The sequence below is a fragment of the Nymphaea colorata genome, unplaced genomic scaffold, assembly GCF_008831285.2.
Source record: "Nymphaea colorata isolate Beijing-Zhang1983 unplaced genomic scaffold, ASM883128v2 scaffold0713, whole genome shotgun sequence".
Classification (NCBI taxonomy): Eukaryota; Viridiplantae; Streptophyta; class Magnoliopsida; order Nymphaeales; family Nymphaeaceae; genus Nymphaea; species Nymphaea colorata.
Window position 1 is genome coordinate 1 of NW_022205219.1, and position 20000 is coordinate 20000.

General features: G+C 38.2%; 2 protein-coding genes, 1 non-coding gene and 4 pseudogenes across 3 annotated transcripts; 6 read left to right on the forward strand and 1 right to left on the reverse strand.

The window, feature by feature from the left end:
- Positions 1 to 2176: 2176 nt before the first annotated feature.
- Positions 2177 to 2247, reverse strand: TRNAC-GCA (transfer RNA cysteine (anticodon GCA)). The gene has a single exon. It is a non-coding gene; the product is annotated as a tRNA-Cys (tRNA).
- A 228-nt stretch (positions 2248 to 2475) lies between these two features.
- Positions 2476 to 6717, forward strand: LOC126409667 (DNA-directed RNA polymerase subunit beta-like; annotated as a pseudogene).
- A 5-nt stretch (positions 6718 to 6722) lies between these two features.
- Positions 6723 to 9551, forward strand: LOC126409670 (DNA-directed RNA polymerase subunit beta'-like; annotated as a pseudogene).
- LOC126409668 (DNA-directed RNA polymerase subunit beta''-like) lies at positions 9543 to 11976 on the forward strand (annotated as a pseudogene).
- A 1190-nt stretch (positions 11977 to 13166) lies between these two features.
- On the forward strand, positions 13167 to 13643 carry LOC126409671 (DNA-directed RNA polymerase subunit beta''-like). Its single transcript, XM_050075544.1, has one exon. The coding sequence runs from the start codon at positions 13167 to 13169 to the stop codon at positions 13641 to 13643; it is 477 nt and encodes a 158-aa protein (XP_049931501.1).
- A 248-nt stretch (positions 13644 to 13891) lies between these two features.
- LOC126409669 (ATP synthase subunit a, chloroplastic) lies at positions 13892 to 16942 on the forward strand. Its single transcript, XM_050075543.1, has one exon. It carries the CDS (start codon positions 14994 to 14996, stop codon positions 15738 to 15740), a length of 747 nt encoding a protein of 248 aa, XP_049931500.1. The 5' UTR covers positions 13892 to 14993; the 3' UTR covers positions 15741 to 16942.
- Positions 16943 to 17522: 580 nt separating this feature from the next.
- The window catches only part of LOC126409672 (ATP synthase subunit alpha, chloroplastic-like), a 5728-nt pseudogene continuing 3250 nt past the window's right edge, over positions 17523 to 20000 (forward strand).

The window sequence follows — 20000 nt, forward strand, 5'->3', positions numbered from 1 at the left end:
AAAGGGATGACAATTCCAAGTCTTAAATGAAATGAGGCAGACTGGATTGAATCCTCGGTGTATGTATCCAATAGATGAGATAGTACGGTGGGAGAACTTATGAACCTTTCTACCGTACTATCTATTGTATGAAGATATGGAATATGGAATTGATAGAGATCAATTTAAATCAATCTACATACATACATGTGGATGCAAATCCATAAATTCATTATCACATATTATATATAATATATATATAGATTCAAATAGCACTCCCATTCCATCTCTTCGCTCCACCCATCCATTCGTTTTTATTTTGATGAATCCGAAAGAATCTAACGTTAATAACTGAATTGTACTAATTCATAGGTTTCTCTTTCATTAATCTTCATTAAGTTAATAACTTTCATAATGATAATCAGTAATCAGGATAGATTTTGTTTGATTAAATTAAGTAGTAGAACTAATTAATTTAACTATTGCGAAAGAGTGGAGGAGTAGTATGTGCATATACAAAAGAAAGGCAAGTAATTTTTTTTAGAATTAAATTCCGAAGAAAAGAAAGAATTGTGAATTGGATGATCTGTACTAGACGATCCAAGGAGTTCTATGGTAAGTTATTCGTATCTGGAAAAGGGGTAGTAGACCTTTTTTCATGCTTGAACCCTGATGGTGAGGCGATAAAGCATAAATCAAATGCCAGGAGTCTAAGGTAAGTATATGTGGATCACCGGGCGCTCTTCTTTTCTTATGCGTAGCCTCTCGTCGCCTACAGTATAAAGTTGTATCTACTCTACATAATAGCAGAACGACTCCCCCTTTGAACAGTAAAGAGGGAAAGAAATCAAATAGGGATTGTTGCTCCTCATTGTAATATCCATAATGATGTTAATGTTATGCCATAATGATGTTAATGTTATGGTAAGAAAGAACGGGTTCATCAAAATGAAATGGAATATTTTGGAGGAATCAATTTGATTAGAAAAAATCAATTTTCTATCATTATCAGGGGAGTTGCTTTGATTTTCAAAATACGAACGCGGGAATAATTGAGATAGCGGATCCAAAGGTTAAATGAAAATGAAAGGTAATTAATTACTAAATTTCTGTGGAATTTTGAGATGGAAGATATGTTTATTTAAACATAAAACGATCTAATTATGAAATTAAACAATTGATACAAGCTGATTACTCAACTCAATTACACTCAATTAGTAGTACCCTTAGAGTCCACTTCTTCCCCATACTACGAGTGAAAGGGAAAACGTAAAAACTACCATTAAAGCAGCCCAAGCGAGACTTACTATATCCATGTGAATCATGCCCCCTATCTCGATGAATATGAAGGAATTGTTACATTATTGATCCCTAAAATAATAATAGGGGAATTGGGGTGCAGAGTCAAAAAAAAGAGATTATGACTTAAAGCTATTGACAAACCGATCCAATGGATCCGCTTGTATTGTAACAAGTCTCTATTTCCTATATAGGATTGATTTGTGGTGAGGAAGAATTAAGCACAAGCGCAACAGATACACGTTACCCATTAGAAGTATCAAGGGGATGTTACTAGGGGAATGGAACATGTCGTAATAGTAAGATCTATTCTTTGTTTTGTTGCGTTTCATAGGGAAAATATATCTACATATATACCATCAAGATGGATAACTGTCTCTCCCTAAGCTAAACCTTACTATCTCTGTTTCTGTGAAACAATCGGTAGACACCCTATTACATTGCTACATTGCGGGGGTTACCACAGAAAAATTAAAAATTCTTTTTTACTTTCTTCTATAGGGGCCAGTTAACCATTCACTATTGAATGACTGGCTGAGCACTGAAATCCTATCGCGAGTACGGCCTGTATACAAAGTATCTTCAGCCCTCTCCACAACCCCTAGGATTTCCCCCGTGGCGAATCTAAGCGAGATCTAATTCACGACTGAATCAGGAGACCCTACAGTGGGCATTGGTAGGGTATGGTAATTCGGAAAGATTGATAGTTATAGTCTTTCCTATAAGTTGGATCCTCGGAGCAAAGATTTACAGCCCTTCTTTCATAGAACCTGCGTATTTTGAAGCGGATTCTGAAGATAAATAAAATAAAGTATCAACGGTCCTTTTCGTCCACCGGGCAAGAATCAGGCCAGTTATATCAGCGAAGCAGGATTCCGAGCCATTTGTTGTGTTGATCAGGCGACACCCGGATTTGAACTGGGGAGAAAGGATTTGCAGTCCCCCGCCTTACCACTCGGCCATGCCGCCAAAAAAGAAATAATAAATGGGCGTAAATACTCTTTTTGGAGAGGGTTACTGAATCATTGGTTTTTATTGGATTTGCATCTTCCAATTCTGTTTTCCTTATCCTATCCATCTTTTTACCCAACTTACTCTTCCTCTAGTTGAGATCATTTTCTTAGATTTTCTTAGATCTATTGTATAGTATCTCAACATAAGACCTAAAAACTTCCCTTTTATTGATTGCATTGAAATAAAAAGAAAATAAAGAATAAATTTCCAGTCACAGTCATTTAATACTTAATTGGAACCATTAACTATTTCACGAATGTGAATGTGAATTTACGAAAGGTTCTTTTGATCTCCAAATGCTTTACTTTAATGTAATAAGAAGAAAATCAATCCAATTCAATTCCAATTAATTATAATAACAACTATGTGTTTATGTAAACCCCAAACAGTAAGATAGCTTACACACCCTTATAGTCAATCATGATCCATTTGGAATAGAAATTCATGATATAGCACGAACGAAATATATATCCAAGTGTAACTGCAATAAAGTATGGGCTAGCGAGATTAGCTAGCTTCGCATTACTTCATCGATACAACTCCTCTTACGTACGTACTGCAATTGTATTCTACTAACAACTCAAATGAAATGGTCGAAATAGATCCCTCCTTTGTGTGAATTATCTTTTGAACAACGGAATCAACGAGCTAAGTGCTAAAATAAAAGCCACCCGGATTTTTCTAATGTTCTGATTATTCTGTCTCTCTATCATTTATATAACATAGATATAGTAGATATAGAACAGATCAAATCCCGAATCAATCCATTTTTCTGGTACCTAACCAGATCTGATCATAATATCATAACATAATTGATAGATAAAAGGTAGAAGATATACAAAGAAATTGGATCAAATAGACCATTTGATATTCTCTAATAAGTAATAAGACTCCATAGGTATGGTATCCATAGGTATGGTATCCATAGGTATGGTATCAGTGGCAGAATCCAACTTGTTTCCATGAATGTTTTATCGAGTCATTTAGATTTGCATCTGTTGCTCGAATTTTAGTACAAAATTCTCCTTCTCCCTCCGCCCATACATTCCATTTACATATAACATATATATGTATGTGTTTGGGGTTGAATAAAATTTCATGTGATTCAGTAAACGGAATATACATTCCATCATTGCTAGATCGATCTGTATCCGTACGGTTCGGTAAAGAGTGAGCCAATAATGGGATTTTTTCGAAAAACGGGAAACTAAAGATGCTCCGGGATGGTGGAGATGAGGGAATGTTTACAATACCTGGATTTAGTCAGATCCAATTTGAGGGATTTTGTAGGTTCATTGATCAGGGCTTGATGGAAGAACTTCATCAATTTCCAAAAATTGAAGATACAGATCAAGAAATTGAATTTCAATTATTTGGGGAATCTTATCAATTGGTGGAACCTTTGATAAAAGAAAGAGATGCTGTGTATGAATCAATTACATATTCCTCTGAGTTATATGTACCGGCGGGGTTAATTTGGAGAACCGGTAGAAATATGCAAGAACAAACCGTATTGCTTGGAAACATTCCTCTAATGAATTCCTTGGGAACCTCTATAGTAAATGGAATTTACAGAATTGTCATCAATCAAATATTGCAAAGTCCCGGTATTTATTACAGTACAGGATTGGATCATAACGGAATTTCTGTCTATACTGGCACCATAATATCAGATTGGGGAGGAAGATCAGAATTAGAGATTGATAGAAAAGAAAGGATATGGGCCCGTGTAAGCAGGAAACAAAAATTTCTATTCTAGTTCTATCATCAGCTATGGGTTCAAGTCTAAGAGAAATTCTAGACAATGTTTGCTACCCTGAAATTTTCTTGTCTTTCCCAAACGAGAAGGAGAAAAAAAAGATTGGTTCAAAGGAGAATGCCATTTTAGAGTTTTATCAAAAATTTGCTTGTGTAGGCGGTGATCCGGTGTTTTCTGAGTCCTTATGTAAAGAATTACAAAAGAAATTTTTTCAACAAAGATGTGAATTAGGAAGGATTGGCCGACGAAATATGAACCAGAGACTGAATCTTGATATACCCCAGAACAATACGTTTTTGTTACCACGAGATGTATTGGCTGCTGCCGATCATTTGATCGGAATGAAATTTGGAATGGGTACACTCGACGATATGAATCACTTGAAAAATAAACGTATTCGTTCTGTAGCGGATCTGTTACAGGATCAATTCGGATTGGCTTTGGTTCGCTTGGAAAATGTGGTTCGGGGAACTATATGTGGAGCAATTCGGCATAAATTAATACCGACTCCTCGTAATTTGGTAACTTCAACTCCATTAACAACAACTTATGAATCATTTTCGGCCTACACCCTTTATCTCAAGTCTTGGATCGAACTAATCCATTGACACAAATAGTTCATGGGCGAAAATCGAGTTATTTGGGTCCTGGGGGATTGACAGGACGAACTGCTAGTTTTCGTATACGAGATATCCATCCTAGTCACTATGGGCGTATTTGCCCAATTGATACGTCCGAGGGAATCAATGTTGGACTTATTGGGTCCTTAGCTATTCATGCAAGGGTTGGTGATTGGGGGTCTATAGAGACCCCATTTTATGAAATATCTGAGAGATCAAAAGAAGAACAGATGGTTTATTTATCCCCGAGTAGAGATGAATACTATATGGTGGCGGCGGGAAATTCTTTGGCGTTGACTCGGGGTATTCAGGAAGAAGAAGTTGGTCCAGCTCGATACCGTCAAGAATTCTTGACTATTGCATGGGAACAGATTCATCTTCGAAATATTTATCCCTTCCAATATTTTTCTATTGGAGCTTCTCTCATTCCTTTTATCGAGCATAATGATGCGAATCGGGCTTTAATGAGTTCTAATATGCAGCGTCAAGCAGTTCCGCTTTCTCAGTCCGAAAAGTGTATTGTTGGAACCGGCTTGGAACGCCAAGCGGCTCTCGATTCAGGGGGTTCGGCTATAGCCGAACGCGAGGGAAAGATCATTTATACCGATGCTGAAAGATCGTTTTATCAGGTAATGGGGACACTATAAGCATTCCGTTGGTTATGTATCAGCGTTCCAACAAGAATACTTGGATGCATCAAAAACCTCAGGTTCATCGGGGTAAATGCCTGAAAAAGGGGCAAATTTTGGCGGATGGTGCGGCTACGGTTGGTGGCGAACTCGCTTTGGGGAAAAATGTATCAGTAGCTTATATGCCATGGGAGGGTTACAATTCTGAAGATGCCGTACTCATTAGTGAACGTCTAGTCTATGACGATATTTATACTTCTTTTCATATCCGGAAATATGAAATTCAGACTCATGTGACAAGCCAAGGACCTGAAAGAATCACTAATGAAATACCTCATTTAGAGCCTTATTTACTCCGCAATTTAGACAGAAATGGAATTGTGATGCTGGGATCTTGGGTAGAAACTGGTGATGTTTTAGTAGGTAAATTAACGCCTCAGACAGCGAAAGAATCATCCTATGCTCCAGAAGATAGATTATTACGAGCCATACTTGGCATTCAGGTATCCACTGCAAAAGAAACTTGTCTAAAGTTGCCTATAGGCGGAAGAGGTCGAGTTATTGATGTCAGGTGGGGCCAGAAAAAGGGGGGTTCCATTTATAATCCAGAAATGATTCGTGTATATATCTCACAGAAACGTAAAATCAAAGTGGGCGATAAAGTAGCTGGAAGACATGGGAATAAAGGTATCATTTCAAAAATTTTGCCTAGACAGGATATGCCTTATTTGCAAGATGGAACACCTGTTGATATGGTATTCAATCCATTAGGAGTACCTTCGCGAATGAATGTGGGACAGATGTTTGAATGCTCGCTCGGGTTAGCGGGAGACCTGCTGGGCAGACATTATAGAATAACACCCTTTGATGAGAGATACGAGCAAGAGGCTTCGAGAAAACTAGTGTTTTCTGAATTATATGAAGCCAGTAAGCAAACAGCAAATCCATGGGTATTTGAACCCGAGTATCCTGGAAAGAGCAGAATATTTGATGGAAGAACAGGAGATCCTTTTGAACAACCTGTTATAATAGGAAAGTCCTATATGTTAAAATTAATTCATCAAGTTGATGATAAAATCCACGGACGTTCCAGTGGTCATTATGCACTTGTTACACAACAACCCCTTAGGGGAAGGCTAAGCAAGGTGGACAACGAGTAGGAGAAATGGAAGTTTGGGCTCTAGAGGGATTTGGTGTTGCTCATATTTTACAAGAGATGCTCACTTATAAATCCGATCATATTAGAGCTCGTCAGGAAGTACTTGGTACCACGATCGTTGGGGGAACAATACCTAATCCTGAGGGTGCGCCAGAATCCTTTCGATTGCTCGTTCGCGAACTACGATCTTTATCTCTGGAACTGAATCATTTCCTTGTATCTGAGAAAAACTTCCAGATGAATAGGAAGGAAGTTTGATCGGAATGAATCATAATTTTTCTTCTATGATCGATCAGTATAAACATCAACAACTTCGAATTGGATTAGTTTCTCCTAAACAAATACGTGCTTGGGCCAACAAAATCCTACCGAATGGAGAGATAGTTGGAGAGGTGACAAAACCCTATACTTTCATTACAAAACCAATAAACCGGAAAAAGATGGGTTGTTTTGTGAAAGAATTTTTGGACCTATAAAAAGTGGAATTTGTGCTTGTGGAAATTATCGAGTGATCGGGGGTGAAAAAGAAGAACCGAAATTTGCGAACAATGCGGAGTCGAATCTGTTGATTCTCGGATCCGAAGATATCAAATGGGATACATCAAACTAGCATGCCCGGTGACTCATGTGTGGTATTTGAAACGTCTTCCTAGTTATATCGCGAATCTTTCAGATAAACCTCTTAAGGAATTAGAAGGCCTGGTATACTGCGATGTGTGATTTGATCGAAATTACGATTTTACAGATTCAGAATGAAAAACTGTCATCCTATTTAATCCGATTGGGATGCCTCTAGCTCTGACATGTCTATTGGTAAGAATAACATGAAGCTCAGAATTTTGGGTGTGGGTGTATTCAATACCTCCAAATGAAAGAGGAATTAATCCATGGTCGACTCCCTAAGAGAGTAATAGGGAATTGCTAGTTGTACCTCGTTAAACTTTTTTCATGTTCTTTCGTGGATCTAGCCATTAGATTCCTTTTAGAATTCTAAATTTATAAAAAAAATTCTGTTAAGCAATTAGAAATGAAATATGATGGCACGGTTACAGGAGTCTATCCATCGCATATATGCTTCAAGGAAGAACATGGCATAATCGTCGAGGTAAAGTAGGGACCTAAAGGATCGAACGGAACGATATATAGACAAGTAAATCCTTTGTGAGTTTCAATGTATTCCTTAAGGGGATTCATCATTCGAAGGGAAGTAGACTACTCAATAATTTCACATTTATGTTGTAATTGAATGACTAATTGAGGAAGTAAAGGGAAGAATGAAATCAAATCAATGAGGGTTGGTCCTCACTGGGAACTTGAGTAAGGAGTAGATCCTTGTGGGGTTTTCTAGAGCAAAATTTGGAAGTTCCCCTTATTTGGTATAACTACTTAAGCCGGATGAGAGGAAACCTTCACGTCCGATTTTTAGGGGGGGGGGAAGATCCTATAGGAACCTATCCCAATTTTTCTTTTGCTAGGCCCATAGCTAAAAAACCTACTTTCTTACGATTACGAGGTTCATTCGAATATGAAATCCAATCCCGGAAATACAGTATCCCACTTTTTTTTACTACCCAAGGCTTCGATACATTTAGAAATCGAGAAATATCTACCGGAGCTACTGCTATCAGAGAACAATTAGCCGATCTGGATTTGCGAATTATTATAGATCGTTCATTGGTGGAATGGAAGGAATTGGGAGAAGAAGGATCAACCGGGAATGACTGGGAAGATAGAAAAATTGGGAGGAGAAAAGATTTTTGGTTAGACGCATGGAATTGGCTAAGCATTTTCTTCGAACAAATGTAGAACCAGAATGGATGGTTTTGTCCCTATTACCAGTTCTTCCTCCCGAGTTGAGGCCAATCATTCAGATTGATGGGGGTAAATCAATGAGTTCAGATATTAATGAACTTTATAGAAGAGTTATCTATCGGAACAATACTCTTACCGATCTATTAACAACAAGTAGATCTACGCCGGGGGAATTAGTAATGTGTCAGGAAAAATTGGTACAAGAAGCTGTAGATACACTTCTTGATAATGGGATCCGCGGACAACCAATGAGGGACGGTCACAATAAAGTTTACAAGTCGTTTTCAGATGTAATTGAAGGCAAAGAGGGAAGATTTCGCGAGACTCTACTTGGTAAACGGGTCGATTATTCGGGTCGTTCCGTCATTGTGGTAGGCCCTTCGCTTTCACTGCATCAATGTGGATTACCTCGAGAAATAGCAATAGAGCTTTTTCAGACATTTGTAATTCGTGGTCTAATCAGACAACATCTTGCTTCCAACATAGGACTTGCTAAAAGTAAAATTCGGGAAAAAGAACCCATTGTATGGGAAATACTTCAAGAAGTTATGCAGGGGCATCCTGTATTGCTAAATAGAGCACCCACTTTGCATAGATTAGGCATACAGGCGTTCCAACCTATTTTAGTGGAGGGACGAGCTATTTGTTTACATCCATTGGTTTGTAAGGGATTCAATGCGGACTTCGATGGAGATCAAATGGCTGTTCATGTACCTTTATCTTTGGAAGCTCAAGCAGAAGCTCGTTTACTTATGTTTTCTCATACGAATCTCTTGTCTCCAGCCATTGGGGATCCCATTTCCGTACCCACTCAAGATATGCTTATGGGGCTCTATGTATTAACGATGGGGAATCGTAGAGGTATTTGTGCAAATAGGTATAATCCATGTAACCCCAGAAACTACCAAAATGAAAGAATTGATCATAGTAATTATGAGTATAGGAAAGGGAAAGAACCCTATTTTTGTAGTTCCTACGATGCACTTGGGGCTTATCGGCAGAAAGGGATCGATTTATATAGTACTTTATGGCTACGGTGGCGACTAGATCAACGTGTCATTGCCTCAATAAATAGAGAAGTTCCCATCGAAGTTCAATATGAATCTTTGGGCACTTATCATGAGATTTATGATCACTATCGAGTAGTAAGAAGTGTAAAAAAAGGAATGCTTTGTATATACATTCGAACTACTGTTGGCCATATTTCCTTTTATCGAGAAATAGAAGAAGCCGTACAGGGGTTTTGTCGGTCCTATTCATATGGTACCTGATATGTGATATCTCTCGGAATCTAGTTCGGTCTGGTTCAACTAGTATCATAATTCCTGAATTTGTAAGTGAATCAAGATCGAGGAAAGGAAGTCTTAGTATCACTGACTCAAACCCATTGTCGAATCCTACTCATCAGAATATGGAGGTACTTATGGCAGAACGGGCCGATCTGGTCTTTCACAATAAAGTGATAGATGGAACTGCCATGAAACGGCTTATTAGCAGATTAATAGATCATTTCGGAATAGCCTATACATCACACATTCTGGATCAAGTAAAAACTCTGGGTTTTCAGCAAGCCACCGCTACATCCATTTCATTAGGAATTGATGATCTTTTAACAACACCTTCTAAGAGATGGTTAGTCCAAGATGCTGAACAACAAAGTTTGATTTTGGAAAAGCACCATCATTATGGGAATGTACATGCGGTAGAAAAATTACGTCAATCAATCGAGATATGGTATGCCACAAGTGAATATTTGAGACAAGAAATGAATCTTAATTTTAAGATGACTGATCCTTCAAATCCAGTTCATATAATGTCCTATTCTGGAGCTAGAGGAAATGCATCTCAGGTCCACCAATTAGTAGGTATGAGAGGATTAATGTCAGATCCCAAGGACAAATGATTGATTTACCCATTCAAAGCAATTTACGCGAAGGACTTTCTTTAACGGAATATACAATTTCCTGCTACGGAGCCCGCAAAGGAGTTGTGGATACTGCTGTACGAACGTCAGACGCTGGATACCTCACGCGTAGACTTGTTGAAGTAGTTCAACATATTGTTGTACGTAGAACGGATTGTGGAAGTACCCGAGGTATTTCCGTGAGTCTTCGAAAGGGGATGACGGAAAGAATTTTGATCCAAACGCTAATAGGTCGCGTATTAGCAAACGATGTATATCTAGGTCTACGATGCATTGCTACCAGAAATCAAGATATTGGGATTGGGCTTGTCAATCGATTCATGACCTCTCGGGCGCAGCCAATATATATTCGAACTCCCTTCACTTGCCGAAGTGCATCTTGGATCTGTCGATTATGCTATGGTCGGAGTCCCACTCATGGTGACCTGGTTGAATTGGGAGAAGCAGTAGGTATTATTGCGGGTCAATCCATTGGAGAACCAGGGACTCAACTAACATTAAGAACTTTTCATACCGGTGGAGTATTCACAGGTGGTACTGCGGAACATGTACGAGCTCCTTCTAATGGAAAAATCAAATTCAATGAGGATTTGGTTCATCCCACACGCACACGTCATGGACATCCTGCCTTTCTCTGCTATGTAGACCTATATGTGACTATTGAGAGTCAGGATATTATACATAGTGTGAATATTCCACCAAAAAGTTTTCTTTTGGTTCAAAATGATCAATATGTGGAATCAGAACAAGTGATTGCTGAGATTCGTGCTGGAACATCCACTTTCCATTTTAAAGAGAGGGTTCGAAAACATATTTATTCTGACTCAGAGGGAGAAATGCATTGGAGTACCGGTGTGTACCATGCACCTGAATATACACACGGTAATGTTCATTTCTTACCCAAAACAAGTCATTTATGGATCTTATCGGGGGGTCCGTGCAAATCCAGTCTAGTGCCTTTTTCACTCCACAAGGATCAAGATCAAATGAATGTTCAATCTCTTTCTGTCCAAGAGAGATCCATTTCTGACTTCTCGGTGAATAATAATCGAGTGAGACACAAATTGTTTGGCTCGGATCCCCTGGCGAGAAAAGGGCGAAGGATTTCTGATTATGCAGCAGGATCTGAGCGAGTCATATCCAAAGGTGATGGGGATTTCATATATCCCGCCATTCTCCAAGAGAATTCTTATTTATTGGCGAAGAGGCGAAGAAATAGATTCATCATACCATTCCAATATGATCCGGAACGGGAGAAGGAATTAACGCCTCATTCTAGTACTAGTATCACGGTTGAAATACCCGCAAATGGTATTTTACGTAGAAATAGTATTCTTGCTTATTTCGACGATCCACGATACAGAAGAAGCAGTTCGGGAATTACCAAATATGGCATCATAGAGGTCGATTCAATCGTCAAAAAAGAGGGTCTGATTGAGTATCGAAGACCAAAAGAATCTAGACCGAAATACCAAATGAAAGTAGATCGATTTTTTGTCATTCCCGAAGAAGTCCATATCTTGCCCGGGTCTTCATCCATAATGGTACGGAACAATAGTATCATTGGAGTAGATACACGAATTACGTTTAATACAAGAAGCCAAATAGGTGGATTGGTCCGAATAGAAAAAAAAAAAAAAAGATTGAACTGAAAATCTTTTCTGGAGGTATCCATTTTCCTGGAGAAACAGATAAGATATCCCGACACATTGGGATCTTGATACCACCAGGAGCAAGAAAAAAAATGGATAAGGGATCAAAGGGGAAAAATTGGGAAGGGAAAAATTGGGTCTATGTCCAACGGATCACACCTATCAAGAAAAAATATTTTGTTTCAGTACGACCCGTAGTGACATATGAAATAGCTGATGGGATAAATCTAGTAACGCTTTTCCCTGGGGATATGTTACAGGAAAGGATAATTTGCGACTCCAAGTTGTCAATTATATCCTTTATGGGGATGGCAAACCAATTCGAGGAATTTCCCATACAAGTATTCAATTGGTTCGTACTTGTTTAGTATTGAATTTGGACCAAGACAGAAAAGGTTCTATAGAAAAGGTTCAGGCTTCTTCTGCTGAAGTAAGGGCAAATGATCTGATTCGATATTTCATAAGAATTGAATTGGTGAAGTCTCCTATTTTGTATACCGGAAAGAGGAATGATAGACCAGGTTCAGTGATTCCTGATACTGGGTCATATTGCGCCAATACCAATCTTTTTTCTTCCAAGGTTAAAATTCAATCACTTAGTCAACATCAAGGAACCGTTCGTACATTTCTTAATAGAAATAAAGAAGGCCAATCTCTTATAGTTTTTTCATCATCTAATTGTTCTCGCATCAATGTTTCGAAATATCACAATGTGACCAAAGAATCAATTAAAGAAAAGAGGATACCCCGATTCCAATTCTTAATTTGTTGGGTCCCTTAGGTACTGTACCTAAAATTCATAATTTTTCCCCATCTTATCATTCAATAACTCATAATGAGATCTTGTTAAATAAATATTTAATACTGGATAATAATAATCCAAACAGACTTTCCAACTACTTAAGTATTATTTAGTGGACGAAAACGGGAGAATCTCTAATGCAAATCCATGCAGTGACATCATTTTTAATCTATTCGGTTCGTGCTTTCTCCCTCACGATTATTGTGAGGAGACATCCACAACCAGAATAATGAGCCTCGGACAGTTTATTTGTGAAAATGTATGTCTATCCAAACACGGAACACGCATAAAATCTGGTCAAGTTATAATGGTTTATCTTGACTCTTTCATAATAAGATCAGCTAAACCCTATTTGGCGACCCGAGGAGCAACCGTTCATGGTGATTATGGAGAAATCTTTTACGAAGGAGATACATTAGTTACATTTATATATGAAAAATCGAGATCTGGTGATATAACTCACGGCCTTCCAAAGGTTGAACAAGTGTTAGAAGTTCGTTCGATTGATTCAATATCGATGAACCTAGAAAAAAGGGTTGAAGGTTGGAACGAACATATAACAGGAATTCTTGGAATTCCTTGGGGATTCCTGATTGGTGCTGAACTCACCATAGCGCAAAGTCGTATTTCTTTGGTTAATAAGATCCAAAAGGTTTATCGATCCCAGGGGGTACAGATTCATAATAAGCATATAGAGATTATTGTACGACAAATAACATCAAAAGTGTTGGTTTCAGAAGATGGAATGTCTAATGTTTTTTCACCCGGGGAACTAATCGGATTGTTGCGAGCAGAACGAGCAGGTCGTGCTTTGGAAGAGGCTATTTGTTACCGAGCCGTCTTATTGGGAATAACGAGAGCATCTCTGAATACTCAAAGTTTCATATCAGAAGCTAGTTTTCAGGAAACCGCTCGAGTTTTAGCAAAAGCCGCTCTCCGGGGTCGTATTGATTGGTTGAAAGGTCTGAAAGAGAATGTTGTTCTGGGGGGATGATACCCGTTGGTACCGGATTCAAACGATTCGTTCACCGTTCAAGGGAATACAACAACATTCCTTTGGAAATACAAAAGAAGAATTTTTTCGGGGGGGAAATGAGAGATATTCTGTTCCACCACAGAGAATTATTTTGTTCTTGCATCCCAAAGCCAAAGAGTTTCCATAATACATCAGAACAACCATTCTATGCTATGGGATCTAATCCAATCGTTCATAAGAGCGGATTCATTATTAGCTAAGCTAATATAATGGTCATTTGTTAATAAAGAGAATATCGAAACCAAGGGTAAAGGAATTCATAATGAAGCTTGGACCGTGTATCAACGGTTAACCCGCGGTAGAAGGTTCCATTGGAACAATTATTTATTTCAGGGTACCTCGTCTCTTTTTTTTAGAGGAAGTGTGGGGATAAATGACAAGAAGATATTGGAACATCCATTTGGAAGAGATGATGGAAGCGGGGGTTCATTTTGGTCATGGTACTAGGAAATGGAATCCTAGAATGGCACCTTACATCTCTGCAAAGCGTAAAGGTATTCATATTACAAATCTTACGAGAACTGCTCGTTTTTATCAGAAGCCTGTGATTTAGTTTTTGACGCAGCAAGTAGAGGAAAACACTTCCTAATAGTTGGTACGAAAGATAAGGCAGCTGATTCGGTAGCATCAGCTGCAATAAGGGCTCGGTGTCATTATGTCAATAAAAAATGGCTCGGTGGTATGTCAACGAATTGGTCCACTACGGAAACGAGGCTTCAGAAGTTCAGGGACTTGAGAGTGAGAGCCGAGATGGGGCAACTCAGTCGTCTCCCGAAACGGGATGCAGCAATATTGAAGAGACAATTATCTCACTTTCAAACATATCTGGGCGGTATCAAATATATGACGGGGTTACCCGATATTGTAATCATCATTGATCAGCAAGAAGAATATACGGCCCTTCGAGAATGCGTCACTTTGGGTATTCCAACTATTTGTTTAATCGATACAAATTGTGATCCAGATCTCGCAGATATTCCGATTCCAGCCAACGATGACGCTATAGCTTCCATCCGATTGATTCTTAACAAATTAGTATCCGCAATTTGTCAGGGACGTTCTAGCTATATAAGAAGTCGTTGATTAATAATAAGATAAGTCAATTACTTCGCTTCGGGAAACCCAGAGATTCATTGAATCGGTTATTCTTACTATTCCTGAATGTGAAAAAGGAGATTTTCATTGCCGGGGATATATTACGTGATTAATTCATTAATTAATATCTGAAATATATGGTTAAGTTAAATTAGTATAAATGGTTGAATCAAAATAATTCCTTCTTAAGTTCCATTTCTGTCAGAGGGTAATATGAATGTTCTACCATGTTCCATCAACGCACTAAAGGGGTTATACGAGATATCCGGCGTGGAAGTAGGCCAACATTTCTATTGGCAAATAGGGGGTTTCCAAGTGCATGCCCAAGTACTTATAACTTCCTGGGTCGTAATTGCTATCTTATTAGGTTCAGCCGCTATAGCCGTTCGGAATCCACAAACTATCCCGACCGACGGTCAGAATTTTTTCGAATATGTTCTTGAATTCATTCGAGACGTGAGCAAAACTCAAATTGGAGAAGAAGAATATGGTCCTTGGGTTCCTTTTATTGGAACTCTGTTCCTATTTATTTTTGTTTCTAACTGGTCAGGTGCTCTTTTACCTTGGAGAATCATACAGTTACCTCATGGGGAGTTAGCTGCACCCACGAATGATATAAATACTACTGTTGCTTTAGCTTTACCCACGTCAGTGGCATATTTCTATGCAGGCCTTACTAAAAAGGGATTGGGTTATTTCGGTAAATATATTCAACCAACTCCAATACTTTTACCAATTAATGTCTTAGAAGATTTCACAAAACCTTTATCACTTAGTTTTCGACTTTTCGGGAATATATTGGCCGATGAATTAGTAGTTGTTGTTCTTGTTTCTTTAGTACCTTTAGTGATTCCTATACCTGTGATGTTCCTCGGATTATTCACAAGCGGTATTCAAGCTCTCATTTTTGCAACCTTAGCCGCGGCTTATATAGGTGAATCCATGGAAGGTCATCATTGAGTACAAATAAGAAATAAGAAAATAATGCTTTGTTTGAATTTCAAAGTTCAAACAGTCGCTTTTTCTTTTTTCATTTCAATCAATTCAAAATTAAGCCCATGAATCTTATTCCAATAAATAATTCATGGGTAGCTCAAGATACCCGCTTGAGGAAATGATTGATATATCAATCTATATTTATGATATGTATGATATAGAGTAGGAACAGATATATATGTACGATATTAATATTTATTATATTACGTATTACACTACGGAATTGTAAAAAAAAGGGGGAGATTCCCAATTTTTCCTAAGATCCCCCTTTTTTCCTATTCATGTCATACATCGCCTTTATTTGCCCAGTCAATTACGAAGATTCATAATTTGGATAATAAATAATTGTTATCCGTTTGGGACGCGCGACGAAACAACAAGAACTATGTTCTGCGGAACCGTTGCTATTTCATTCCATTCTATTCAACAATTGACCAAAATTGGAATTAAGAGGAGTTGGATCAATCAATCAAATCTTGATATGGGATGATTCGCTTTGATGAATCTCTTCGTTTGTATCCATGTGAGATAATGACAAAGACAAGAAAGAGTTCACGAATCAGATGAAAAATTCAGTAGGTTAGGTGGGCCGAGCTACATTACATATTATATGTGAACTCCGGTGTATGCTTAGAAGGATGATTCCAGGGTCCGATCCGATTCAATAGAAATAAGATGGCGATGGTTTACATTATGGAAGAAAACATGTATATGTGATAGTAGATATTCATATATATGGACTACCCATCTATATTATTTCATTCCCCATCAACTTTCTATTATATAGATATAGATTCCACTTTAATAGATATAGATTCCACTTTATTTATATGGATTACGATATATAAGCTCTTCCCTTTTTCGTCTGTGACTTTATTGTATATGTGGATTGAATATGAAGTTAAGCCTATGAATGCATATAGAGAAGATGAAGGAGGGAGGAATTGAAAGAGTGGGTTCGGAACAAAGAAATAGAAGAACTAATATGGATTTTCAAAGACTTGGATAGTGAATAAAACGAGATATTGAAGTAGTTCTGATGATTCAGTAATATCAAATATCATCACATCACTTCTTAACTCAAATTGGGTTCGGAGTTCTTAGTTTAGTTGTATGGATCTTAGTGATGGAATATGAAATAATAAGTAATGTAACTAATTAATATATAATATAATATATAACATTAATAATAACATTAATTATATATAAGAATTCATTGGTTTATTTGATTATATCATTAACCATTTCTTCATTTTTTGTTGTGAGGAGCTTACCATGAATCCCCTAATTTCTGCTGCTTCCGTTATTGCTGCTGGATTGGCCGTAGGACTTGCTTCTATTGGACCCGGAGTCGGTCAAGGTACTGCTGCGGGCCAAGCCGTAGAAGGTATTGCTAGACAACCAGAAGCAGAGGGTAAATACGAGGTACTTTATTGCTTAGTCTGGCTTTTATGGAAGCTTTAACAATTTACGGGCTGGTCGTGGCATTAGCACTTTTATTTGCTAATCCTTTGTGTAATCCTAGAAACGTGAAAATGTGAAAAATACGTACTTCTTTTCTTGCTTTGGCCCTGCCACTTCGCTTCTTCAAATTATATCAACTCAACACTTCACTCCTACAATCACTTCTTCCTTGATCCAATACTCCGGGGAAGTACTGATTTGAGGAATTAGTGGATCCGCTTCCGCTCGCTTTCTTCTTTCCCGCCTTAGTCCAATGAATGAGCATTTTCCCTTTTTATTTATTTTAGGAGGGTATGTCGCAATTGACACGAGACTTGGGACTTCATAAGTGTCTTATCGGGGATCTAAATAAGGAGTGAAGTGATACAAAAAAGGAAATCTTTTTTTATTTTGTTAGTCCTATTCCTATCCATAAGATAAGAGGAGAGCATATGAAAAATCTAACCGATTCTTTCGTTTTTTTGGGTCACTGGCCATCCGCCGGGAGTTTCGGGTTTAATACCGATATTTTAGCAACAAATCTAATAAATCTAAGTGTAGTGCTTGGTGTATTGATCTTTTTTGGAAAGGGAGTGTGTGCGAGTTGTGTATTTCAAGAATAGGCTGGAACCAACCAGCTGCACTTTATATTTTGCTATTGTAATCTAATAATAGAGAAAGGTGCACGATCTCAACGAATTACTTCTGAATAAATCAATAAGTCCTATGTAAGAACCATAGCATTTCGTGACTCGTTGGTAAATTGGATTCTCTATTAACCAATAATGTGAGACCATTTAGTTAACATGGTTAAAGCTGAACTGTTTGAAGTCTAAGCACAACACGGTACTCTTTCTACCACTGCGTTAGTACAAGATAAGATGGTTTCAAAATGCATAAATCATTTTGTTGGGAATTTATTTGATATAGAACACTCATATCAATAAAATGATTTGAACCATTGACTGGAAAAACGGGTACCTCGCCCCTTCCTTTTTATCTAATGCTGAATCGACGACCTATGTGTATAAAATGAGAAAGAATTCTTTTGGATGTGAAGAAATAAAAGAAACGACTTTGCTGACAATTACAAGTTTTTTTGGTCTGGTCAGAAGAGCCCTCCAGAGATCCTGGGTTTTCTTGTATCAGTTTTTATATCCTGGAATACGAACAGAGAAGAGAGGGTAGGCTCATTAAGAAAGAGATATGGGAATGCCCCATAAGTATAAGTAATTTAATTGAGCGTGAGAGCCAAATGAATCGAAAGATTCATGTTCGGTTCGGGAAGAGATCGTGGAAGTTGTGGAATTGATGGGGAGATAATCTACTTTCATTAAGTGATTTATTAGATAATCGAAAGCAGAGGATTTTGAGTACTATTCGCAATTCAGAAGAACTATGCGGAGGAGCCGTTGAGCAGCTTGAAAAAGCACGGGCTCGCTTACAGAAAGTGGAAAGGGAAGCGGAAGAGTTTCGAGTGAATGGATACTCTGAGATAGAACAAGAAAAGATAAATTTGATTAATGCCGCTTATCAGAATTTGGAACAATTAGAAAATTACAAAAACGAAAGCATTCATTTCGAACAACAAAGAGCGATTAATCAGGTCCAACAACGAGTTTTCCAACAAGCCTTACAAGGGGCTCTAGGAACTCTGAATAATTGTTTGAACGGCGAGTTACATTTACGCACCATCGGTGCTAATATTGGCATACTTGGGGCCATGAAAGAAATAACCGATTAGTCCTTCTACTATAGGATAGGTATTATTTTTCTCCTTTTTTGCTTCCTAGAAAGAATTAAGAGATACTAATGGTAACCATTCGAGCCGAAGAAATTAGTAATATTATCCGCGAACGGATTGAGCAATATAATAGAGAAGTAAAGATTGTGAACACTGGTACCGTACTTCAAGTGGGCGACGGCATTGCTCGTATTCATGGTCTTGATGAAGTAATGGCAGGTGAATTAGTAGAGTTTGAAGAGGGTACGATAGGTATTGCTCTGAATTTGGAATCCAATAATGTTGGCGTTGTATTAATGGGTGACGGTTTGATGATACAAGAGGGTAGTTCCGTGAAAGCAACAGGACGAATTGCTCAGATACCGGTGAGTGAGGCTTATTTGGGTCGTGTTATAAATGCCCTAGCTAAACCTATTGATGGGAGGGGTGAAATTTTAGCTTCTGAATATCGGTTAATTGAGTCTCCCGCTCCAGGTATTATTTCGAGACGTTCCGTATATGAGCCTCTTCAAACGGGGCTTATTGCTATTGATTCGATGATCCCTATAGGACGCGGTCAGCGAGAATTAATTATTGGGGACAGACAGACCGGTAAAACAGCAGTAGCTACAGATACTATTCTCAATCAAAAGGTCAAAATGTAATATGCGTTTATGTAGCTATTGGTCAAAAAGCATCTTCCGTGGCTCAGGTAGTGACTACTTTCCAGGAACGGGGAGCAATGGAATACACCATTGTGGTAGCGGAAACAGCGGATTCGCCTGCTACATTACAATACCTCGCTCCTTATACAGGAGCCGCTCTGGCTGAATATTTTATGTACCGTCAACGACATACCTTAATAATTTATGATGATCTCTCCAAACAAGCACAATCTTATCGCCAAATGTCCCTTCTATTAAGAAGACCACCTGGTCGCGAAGCTTATCCAGGAGACGTTTTTATTTGCATTCCCGCCTTTTGGAAAGAGCCGCTAAACTAAGTTCTCGTTTAGGCGAAGGAAGTATGACTGCTTTACCAATAGTTGAGACTCAATC

Bases quoted from the DNA above. Each gene is read 5' to 3' on its own strand.
- LOC126409669 (XM_050075543.1), top strand. From the start codon at position 14,994: ATGAATGTTCTACCATGTTCCATCAACGCACTAAAGGGGTTATACGAG.
- LOC126409671 (XM_050075544.1), top strand. From the start codon at position 13,167: ATGAACCTAGAAAAAAGGGTTGAAGGTTGGAACGAACATATAACAGGA.